The sequence below is a fragment of the Leuresthes tenuis genome, unplaced genomic scaffold, assembly GCF_036924035.1.
Source record: "Leuresthes tenuis unplaced genomic scaffold, fLeuTen1.0.hap1 SCAF_12, whole genome shotgun sequence".
Taxonomy (NCBI): domain Eukaryota; kingdom Metazoa; phylum Chordata; class Actinopteri; order Atheriniformes; family Atherinopsidae; genus Leuresthes; species Leuresthes tenuis.
The window spans coordinates 13892494-13903551 of record NW_027325366.1 but is presented as its reverse complement, the minus strand read 5'-3'; the positions used below and the strand labels follow the sequence as shown (position 1 = coordinate 13903551).

The window sequence follows — 11058 nt, the reverse complement described above, 5'->3', positions numbered from 1 at the left end:
CTATCACCTCTGGGCTTCTTCAAGATTCTGAAGCCAAGCCTATAAAAGGGACACTCCGAAAACCTTGCTAGTGTGCAGTTCCTGTTCAAAAACTGATTATTAATAAATCAAGGCTGACTTTATTCCTTCAATCAGCATCCCTACAAACTTATACAGTGGACACATCCCCCTTTATTTGTCCCTTTCTTGGCTTTTTCGTTTCTGGTGTTTACTCAATACTTTAAAATGAATGATTTGTAAGCGAAGTCCCATTTAGTCTAAGTGGTCAAAATTCAACACACGGAGGCATACATGACCTGTTAAGAGCACTCACAAGAAGACATAACATATTCCACAAAATGCCCCCCGGGGGAGGTAGATTTTCTTCTTTTTTTTTTTTAAATAGTTTTTTTGTAATTGTCAGACTACATACTGATGTATAGCTACATTCCCAGACATAAAATTTGACTTGATTAGAACTCTAATTTCAGTTGGTGTTTTAGCCTGATATAGTCGTCTATTCCTTACCTCTCGTCTTTGTAACAAGGTGGACAGTGCAAATTTAACCTATGATCGATAGAGCAACAATGGCACGATTTGAGTGAAACATGCCTGTTTGAATTCAAGTCCAATTCAGTTATTTTAGAAGAGAACAAAAAGGACACCAAGACAAATATAATATTGCTAAGCAAAGAATTTATAAATTAATAAAAACATTCCCTTTGTAGTGTTCTGACAGCTTTTCTCTCACTGTATTTTTGTGGGGGATGGGGGGGGGGGGGGGTTCTAATGATTTCAAAATATAGAAAAATATTTTTGACAACATTCATTGTTACATCATTTTAACAGGATGTTCACTCTATTCTGTTGGTTATTTCCTACACCTCTGCATTCTGACCCATTGATCTTTATTATTTTTTACAGTATTTACACAATAAATCAATTCACATCATCCTTCTACTTCAAAGCGGGAACATTGGAGCATGTTTTGCATAGATCACAGGGGAGAAATGTCAGAGGTGAAAAGTGAAACCTTTTGAAAGAAAGGATATTACAAACACTGAACAACCCTGGATGAGTGTTGCAAATAAACACATGGAAAACCAATGTCAAAACATGACACAATATAAACATGTTAAAATAAGCATGACATTTCAGATGCAATAGTCAACCATCAAACTCCATCAGAAATGAACCATCTAACCATATGTGCAATGGTAATCAAAGTGTCTCTGAAAATGGAGGCCTCAGCTGCTGTGGTGTGTTTGTAGGTACCCTTTGATATACACAGAAAAGAAAATGATATAAAAAAAGTTTATATCTCAGTCAAATTCAGTCCGTTGTAGTGTTTAAGTGGGTGTGATAAATAGGCAACAAAAAACAAACAAACTATGTTACACATAATGTACTGAGGCTTAGCTTTGGGTTTACAACTAATCACTATTTTTTGTCAGTTAAAATCAACATTTGATCAAATAAGACAGCTGCTGAGATGCCCAAGACACAATTAATCAGCAAAGACATTCACTACATAAAAATTCAAACAGCTTTTTAAATGTTTTAAGACCTAATTAGAAACTGTCTGTACAGTAACCACAAATAGCTAATTAAATTTATTAAATTTTTTTTTAACCACTGTGGGGAGGTTCTGTTTTCCCACACATTTTGCACAGGCTCTGCACTAAATTAAGCTCTGCTTACAATCTGGGAAGATGTCAGTCACTTTTGGAGGACAATCCCTCATTAAATGCCTCTTTCTAAATCTTTTCACGTCCGTCTCTTTGTATCTGTATAAATAAAATACAAGGTAGAATTTTGAAACAGCATACAGGTGTAAATTAGCTAAAAATCCCAAACCAAATAAACCAATTCAATACCAACTATTTAGTTCTTACTGTGCATTTCCCTTTTTAAAACTTAGGCCATAATAATAAAACTGGCACTTTAAAATGGAGTTATAAAAATACATTCTCCCAAAGACATGCAGCATGGACAAGCCTTCTTACAGTGATCCTATGATGTACCATTTACCTGCAATTGCTAGAAAAAACATGCATGTTTCAGGAGATGGTATTTAGTGTCCATGAATATATCACAGACAAACAAGAACACACACCAACTGCTGTGCCAACAATGAGTCCGATTCAGTGATACTACTGAGAAGCTCAACATTTATCATCCATCTGCAAAACAACGATTTATGAAAAGTCAATATTGACTGTAAAAGTGTTCAAATCTGGTGAGCACTAAGAATGAGGCCACCACAAAGACAGAGGACTGGGACAGATGGTAGAAGTTAAAATACTGGAGCAATTTCTCTACTAATTTAATCAGACGAGAGCAAACACTAACTATGAAACCTGCTCGTTGCCACACCTTTCTCCTATAGCATGAAAGCTAATTCAAGCTCAACACTACTGCAAAAACTGAATATTATCCAACTGTTATTTTATTATAAACTTTGCCTTAAATGGCATGCAGAGACATCTAATTGTCAGTATTTGGAAAAAGCAAAAACGGAGTTGATACGAAATGTGTCTAAAAGTTCTGTAGAAAACTGACATGAAGACGTACCACATGTATAAATGGAACAACAGTGGCTATGGCTTTGACAGGCTAAAGATTTTACCAGATGTCAGGCAGTCTCTCTGCTAATAAGAATCACGGGAGAATGGCTAGTATGTGCACACAAAAAAGAAAAAGAAGAAAAAAAAAAGTTATTTGTCAAAAGATGGGTCACAGGTTTTATGTTCTTTAAAAGCTCTCAATTCCCTGACAAATCAACAGAAAATATTAGAAATGTTTTAAGAAATTACAAAAGTAAAATTAAGAATGAACATTTCTTTCTTTTTTTTTTTTTTTTAAACAAATTGAAACGGTGAACATTTTGTCTTGGCAAAGAGCTTTTAACACTATGTGGTTACAGCTTCATTGAGTTTCAGAAGATACAAAACAATAAAATCAAATGCTGATCACAACTGACATCGTAGCCTCCACATCCTTGTGTGCAAATTTATACCTGGTACCAAACAATGAAATAAAATGGATGTTAGTATTAAGAAAATAGCAGCATGTTAACTTCTAAAATAAAATACTTTGTTCAGTTTGGCCAGTCTTACCCAGTGGAAACTAAAATCGAAAAATTTAACTTTTTAGCTCAAAAACTAAATTCTGAAATAAAAAGAAGACAGTGAATGCCTCAAGAGATTATTTTATAACAAAATCAAATTATTGGAAATAATTTCAATGCTTATTATTACCAATTTTTGGAGACTCTCCAGTCTTTAATAAAGACCAAAAGACACACACACAAAAGGTAAGAATTATACAGTACTGCCTTCAGTAATTTTCTATGGCCATAGGTATTCCTTATGGCCTTTAGAATTGGCATCAACTTTTGGAAAGGAGTCATTCATTACAAAAAACTCACATACACAATGACACACGTGCCGACTCCCACATGCTGCTGATATGTCAAGAAAATGGTGCAAATTCAAAAACCAAACATTTAAAACGTTAAAACAGCATTAACTACTCAATAGCAAATCTGCGGTGATAACTCCCACATTTGTTTACCAGTTTTTCCTTATTTGCAGATTAAATCAACTGTTGCAATATTCCAATGTTACTGAGAACATGTTTTTCCTCTGAACTTTCTCTATTGATTAACAGATGACAAGACACTCAGATGAAAGCTGTGTGTAGGTTGTTTTACAGAGATAGCCAAGGTAATTGGAACATTTTGGATATTATTGACTCTCCCATACTTTCAAGGTTTTCTGCTAAACCCCATTTGTTTGTCCTAATTTTGTTGAGGAAGCAACTTCTGTCACACCTTAAAGCATCCCCATCAATGAGGACAAAGAGAATCATGTAGAACCAACAGGTGCACCAACTTATTTTATGTGTGACTTTTACTGTCAAATTATACCATGACATAGTATGTATGTGTATATACAAGCTACCGAATCTCAAATGTTAACTGAGATTTTCTGTGTATAGAATGTAAATATAATACATGATATGCTCAATATCTTAAGTTTACAGATAAGGAAAATTCTTCCAGTTCTTTAAGTAAGTTTGGTACAAAAAAATGCAATTGTTTCCCCCCCCAATTATAATTTTCTGCATTATTGCAGACGATCAATTTCAGTGACAGAAGAGTCTCAGTGCTGTTTGTCTACTGCTGAAATCCAAAAATTTACAGTTTGAACAAAAAGAGATGGAGGCTTACAAATAAGTTTGAAGAGTCTGTATTTACTGTCTACTCTTCTGCCTCCTGGCTCAGAGGGAAGGGCAGAGTGACAGCGTGCTCTTGAGCCAGGGCAGCCAGCTCCTTGAGGAACTCACAGAAGATAACAGCACAGTAGACAGCATTCTTCACCCGCAGTGCCTCCGCTTGTTTCTCAATGCCATGCGTGCCGCTGCTGCTCCGAAACAGAGCACTGTGCAGTGACTGACCGCCATCCCGTACGTGTGCGAGTGCCAGCTGAGCTGCATGTCGAGCCCGGGTGGGACTGTTGGTGTGACGAAGGATCAGGTCCCCAAGAGAGGGCTTACGACTCTTCACTGGAAATTAAAAATATCAAAGATACGAAACTGGAGATTAATCTGAAGAAAATAACTTTTTTCTGGAATTTGATAAAAGGTGCTGAGTGAGTTCAGTTTTGAGAGATGAATTTTAGCATCTTTAAACATAGTGAGGAAATTAGTTCAAATAGAATAAATCATAAAGAATTTTGTTCAAGTTCCCAAGAGATGGCTAAAGTACAGTTACTTGCTCCCAGATATCCAAGTATCTCACATAAACCAAGATGCTAGGAATGATGTTATCTAAGACAAACTGATCTTCTGATTGGTGAATTCAACTGGCCTGAATAGGCAACGCCCAATTCTGTGCCCATTTCACCCAGTACAAGTACACACCCTGTGCGGGATGGGTCAACATCTGTCATTTCAGTAGAAATGATCAACTAAAATACCAATTCCAATACCTACAAAATGACCCTTTGATCACTGTTAGATCAGCTAAATTAAATTAATTCTTAAAATCTTTAAATAATCTTGCTAAAGTGTCATGCCAAATATTTATTTAATAGCTCTATAAGGAATTTTAGAACAAGATGTTAAACCAAAAAAACTAAAACATATCTTTAAGGTAGAATTCAAATAAAAACAGTATTAAACAATTGCATAATTTAACCTGATAACCAAAGAAACAAATGTCAAGAGAAAAGTAACGTCATAACATGGCTCTCATCTGCTTTTGATACCCACCAAGTGAATCTGAGCGCCTCAGTGTAGGAACTGCAGCAGGCGAGTCCGTCCAGTCCACTTTTCCTCGAGCCACCAGGTACTGCTGGGCTTTCTTCAGCATTGCAGGGAAGTCCTCGTGAGAGGCTGCAAATGCCTCGATGCGGTTCTTCACAGAACCTAAAACCTAAATTAGAATCAGGGAAAGAGGTATTTGGATTTTGATTAATCTTCAAAGTAAAAAAATATTGATAATCTAAAAAAGCCTTTTAAATTGATTATTTGGTCAGTGAATTTTATTTCTCTAAAACAGTCTGAAGCAATCCCATGAGGCAGCCAACTTTATGACACAATATTCAAGTACTGATGAGACTGCTGAGATTGTACTATTTTGCTTCTTATATGTTGCTATGATAGTTTCTATAACAACAGCACATCAACATCACATCTCTGCTTAAACTGCACTTTTATAAGTACATGAGTACCAAACACAGAGTGCTTGTCCATATATTTCCTGCGTATAGCTGTGTGTAATGCAGAAATAGTCAGTGTATGAGACCTGAACAAAACCCAGTCACGACGAGACCAATGTCTTTCTGAAAAGCTCTGGGATTTCTAGCTTCTTGTGCTTAGAGCAGCCGCATAAAATAGGCAAAATCTTTTTAAAAATAATTTTTTTTAAAAAGACACTAGATCCAGAGCTTTTTGTCAAGGCTCTCTCCTAATGGTGAACAATTAAAAACAAGGGGCTTGCACTCAGAAAATGCGCATTGAGGGCATGGGTCCCCACCTTCTTGTGGATGCATTTACTGTTTTAGCACTTGACTTAAGTCAAAGTGTTATTTTCCACTGTCCAGTTATCCATTTAAAGTGCCTTAAAATATGACTGAAATTGGAAACGCAGACCAATAATCATTGAGAGCCCGATGCTTTCAGAATTCAAGCTTGTACAAAAGCAAAGTGGGCCTAATGGAGACACTAAGCCCAAGAATGGGAACCTAAAATCTGTTTCAAGAATATATATAGAAACATCTTGCACCTCTTACAGAACAGTAGTGGACTGCAGTGCAAAGAAAAGCTTAGAGGGCCTTAATGAGCCATTATATATCAGGTTTTGTAGGATGCAGTGTACCTGGATGAGTGACTTCACACTGGGCTGGAAGACCATGTTGGTGTTGAGCAGGAAGGAGCGAAGGAGGGGCTGAGGATAACAGGCCAACTGGGCTACGATGCCAGTGAGCAGGATGTTGACGTACAGCGAGTTTTGGAGCATGTTCTCCAGTTTGGCAAACAGAACTACTATGAATGGACCTGCACAGAGTAGAACTGACAGATTACCAAACAGAAACATGAAATGTGTAACTTTAAAAACAAACTTAAGTCTGTTAACCTGAATAACCGAGTTTACATGTCGACTGTCTCACAGAGGACAAAACACTGTGCCTTGTAAACTTGGAAATAAATGGATTTTACAAATGCTGCTATTTTAGTATTGTTGCCACAGTGTAAAATGTGAAAAGAAACGAAAACATCTTAGCTAGCTAATTTATCTGAGGAGCATGGATCTATTTGTGGTACGCAAGGTGAGAGAAAAGAGTGAATCTGGAAAAAGAAAACGGAGGAAGTATGACAGTGATTATCTACAGTTTGGATTTTCATGGATTGGTACCGCAGCCACAGTGTGTTATTTGCAAAGAGGTACTCCTAATGACAGCATGAGACCATGCAAACTCCGGCGCCACATTGAAACAAAGCACCCAACTTTGGTGACCAAACCACTGGAGTTTTTTGACAGGAAGCTAAGTGAATTGAAGTCACAAAAGAAAGCAGTTGCGACATTAAGCACTGTGAATACCAGCGCAACCGAAGCATCATATCGGGTGGCGTTACGTATAGCGAAGGCAGGTAAACCCCACAACATTGGAGAGACCTTACTCCTCCCTGCAGCTAAAGATATGTGTGTTGCAATGATAGGAGAATCTGCGGCTGCCAAGCTAAATGCCATTCCCATGTCTGACAATACCATCTCAGACATGGCCTCTGATGTGAAAGAGCAGGTGCTGGATAATATGCGCAAGAGCCCTTTTTTCTCCATTCAGTTGGATGAGTCCACCGACGTGGCTAGTTGCGCTCAGTTAATGGTTTATGTGCGCTACATTAAAGAGCTCAGCGTCCAGGAAGAGTTTCTGTTTTGTCATCCTCCGCCAGCTCGCACTACAGCAGGAGAAATATTCAAGGCTTTGAATGATTTTGTTCAGGACAGTCACATTGATTGGGGCCGCTGTTGTGGAATATGTACTGACGGTGCGAGGGCAATGACAGGCCGTCACAGTGGTCTGGTGAAACAGGTGCAGGGGGTTGCCCCCGCCGCTGTTTGGAAGCACTGTATCGCTCATCGTCAGGCCTTGGCAGCCAAAAAGATGCCGCAGGAGCTGCGCAACGTCCTGGATGAGGCAGTAAAAATTGTGAACCAAATTAAATTGCGCGCCATGAATGCCCGTCTCTTCTCCATCCTCTGTACTGAGATGGGTGCTCACTTCTAGCAAGTGCTGCTGCACTCTGAGGTCAGGTGGCTGTCCTGCGGCAAGATCCTCACCTGTCTGTGGGATTTGCGTGAGGAAGTGCTCCTCTTCCTCGCTGAAATTCATTCCCCAGTAGTGAAACACATGGAGGACATGAACTGGGTTGCAAAGTTGGCCTATCTTTCTCACATGTTAGACCGCATAAACACGCTGAACACCTCTCTTCAGGGCAAAGAGTGCAATGCGTTTACGGCTCAGGATCAAGTTGCTGCATTTGGAAAAAAGCTAGATCTGTGGTGTGCTCGGATCGAACGGGGCTCGGTGGAAATGTTCCCGACACTGGAAGATGTTGTGGGGAGAGCAGGGCTGCAGTTGGACTCTACACAGCCGTTGATCGTTGCGCATTTGAGAGGCTTGAGTGAGCAGTTTGGAGATTATTTTGGAGAGGAGAGCTTGACAAATCAGTGGGTGAGAAATCCATTCTCTTTCCCAGTGACACCCCGGGATGGACTGAGCGTGCAAGAAGAGGAGGCTCTCATCAATCTGAACTCCAACATGGACTTGAAAACAAAGATGAGCGAAGTCTCACTTGTGCACTTCTGGCTGTCTGTGGAATCCGAGTTCCCGCACCTCTCCAAAATGGCTGTCAAAGTTCTCATTCCTTTCACCTCCACCTACCTGTGTGAGTGTGGATTTTCCACACTGACCATGATTAAAAGCAAGTACCGCTCAAGGCTGCAAGTGGAGGATGATTTACGTTTATTCCTCTCTGAAGTGCGTCTCCGCATCAACCGTCTTTGAGCATCAAAAAAACAGACCCATTGTTCCCACTGACGGAGGAGCAAAAGTTTGCCGTCAACATACAGAAAATGATACTGTTCAAAAGTGTGCTCCAAATGTTAGGAACAGATAGACATGTTTAAAATGTTTGAAAATATGTTAATAAGCTCCCGGAATATGGTCGCTGCAGGCCCCGAGCCTGGTGGACATCAGGCCCTCCTGCCCTGTGTTGGGTCCCAGGTAGCGGGGGTGCCTATTGCAGCCAGTCCATGGCTGCCCTCTCCGGGGGAGAATAGCTCCCCCGGTGTATATCCCCATACCCCTCTCCCTTTTGGCTCCTGTACACAGCACACACTCACACATGAAGGGCTTTGGGGGCGTGTGTGTTCTGTGGGGTGTAGTGGATGGGGCCACATAGGTGGTCCCCTTGGCTGCACTCTGCAGTTCCCCGACCCTGTTTTAATTACACCTTAGACATCACTACTTATCAAACACACACACACACATTAGGTCTTGGGGGGTGGTTGCACTGAGTGGCATCTGGTGGGCGGGGCTCTTTGGGTATGTAGGCTGCCCAGAGGGCCGCGCTCCTACAAGGTTCTACAAGGTTGGCTGCCCCTCAATTTTAATCGCTCACTATTAGATAATATTGAAGAGCCAGAAGGGTGAGCGGAGGGGTCTTCTCACACCCCTGCTTCCTGGTTGCTGCTCGGGCAGGAGGGGCCAGGAGGAATTAATTATTCTGCTGGTTCGGGGTCTGTGGTGGCTGGGGGGCTGCTGGCCCCCCCTGGTGTGCGTGCTGCGCTACACCCCAGCGGAGTCGAGGAAGGGAGGACGTGTGGATGTGTGGATGTATGGGACGTGAAAGTGTGTGTGGTGATGATTGGGCCTGGGTCTGGGACTTGCTGTCGCCTGGCCTGCCTGTGCTTCTCCCGATGGGGGGGTGGCGTTGCCTCTCCCTGCTGCTCGCGACTTCACCCACCTGTGGGCACGTCTTGACTCCCAGGGCACTTGGCCAGGGGCGCTGGGGCAGGCGCTTACCCACTGTGTGGCTGTCTGGGGCGCTTGGCCCTCCCGGGTATTGGGTGGGGCCTCTGCCGGGGGGTTTGGGGGCGCTCGGGCTTCTGGGGCCCGGGTCCGGTGCACGGCCCATGTCTGGGCGGCTGGGGCCTGGCGGGGTCGGTGGGCTGTTGCCCCTGGCTCCCGGGGGGCCTCTGCCCTATGCTTATGGGGGCTCTGTCCGGGGGCTTCCTCTGCAGTCTTCTGGGTGGATGCGTGGTTGTCCCTGCGGTGGGCTTCCTGCGTTCTGTGCTCCGTGGGGGCTGCTGGTGGCCTGGGTCTTGTGGCCCTCTCTGCCTGCTTCTGATTGCTTGGGGGGGCTGTGGATTGTGGCCCTGTACACGTATACACTCATAACTAAGCACGGTTATCATGTAGGTCCCACACACACACACACACACACATACATGCTCCTGGTGGCTCTAAGGCTGGATTCGCAACAGAGACCATGGATTGTTGTCTGTTTTGTTTTTTTACAGGTGTAGCAGCTGGTTGTCTGGTTTTTGTTTCTATTTTTGTTAAAAAAAAAAAAGAAAATATGTTAGTAATTTTTAAAAATCTTTTAAAGAATGTGATGGTAAGAACACACGTTTTTAGGTATCGATGAGACACATTTGAATAATTTTTTTGAAAGAATTGAACAGTTGAATGTTTCAAAAGATTAAAAATGATAAAATGTCAAAAATGATAAGATGGTAAGCATAGATGGAAATGTTAAAATGTTCCAAAAATGTTAAAATGAGTTTAAAATGTTAAAAAAAGGTGTTAACAGACAGATTAAAAAGAGATTTCTGTTATTTGTTTTAATATGAGAGATGTTTTCTCATTTATTGTTTAAATCTGTTTTATGCTCGAGTGAAACATGATAAAAAATAAAGAGGAGGGGCGGTGGGGGTGGCTTTATATACTCTCTATATAACAGACTTTAAAACCCCTGCTTTAAGGCATAAGGCATGCTTTAAGGCATTCTCACTATTGTTTTCCTGTTTCTCTTTATTATTGTGAGAATGCTTTAAGGCATTCTCAGTATTGTTTTCCTGTTTCTCTTTATTGTGAGAATGCTTTAAGGCATTCTCACTATTGTTTTTCTGTTTCTCATTATTATTTATTCTTTTCTTAAGACTAATTTAGGAATGCCAGACATTTTCAAGGGAAACCCAGATAACATTGGCCACTGATTTACATTTATTCGTTTTGGCTTTATGCCTTAGCCACCAAAATCCTACAAAGACACCCAAAGGAAATGTACACATCAATACTGCAACCATAACAGAAATCATACTGTCGACAATCTTTTTCCGATTTCTATCATTTTGGTATCAAAACATTCAGTTCTTTCAGGAGATTACGGCTTTTACTTTTGGTGTTTCTAATTTTTATACTTTTTTAAATATTTAACATTTTATTCAAATTCTATTGAAATTTCAGCTATTTCTCCGCTTTTCAACCTGACACTTACACCGAG

General features: G+C 40.9%; 1 protein-coding gene across 1 annotated transcript in view; it reads right to left on the bottom strand.

Moving 5' to 3' along the window:
• Window positions 1-763: 763 nt before the first annotated feature.
• Window positions 764-11058, bottom strand: part of fhip1b (FHF complex subunit HOOK interacting protein 1B) — a 31661-nt gene continuing 21366 nt past the window's right edge. Inside the window, exons 10-12 of the mRNA XM_072396553.1 lie at window positions 6365-6543; window positions 5257-5419; window positions 764-4548 (exon numbers count right to left, since the gene is read on the bottom strand). Of these exons, the coding sequence (XP_072252654.1) occupies window positions 4244-4548; window positions 5257-5419; window positions 6365-6543 (647 nt within the window). The 3' untranslated portion in view covers window positions 764-4243. The remainder of the gene's footprint in view (window positions 4549-5256; window positions 5420-6364; window positions 6544-11058) is intronic.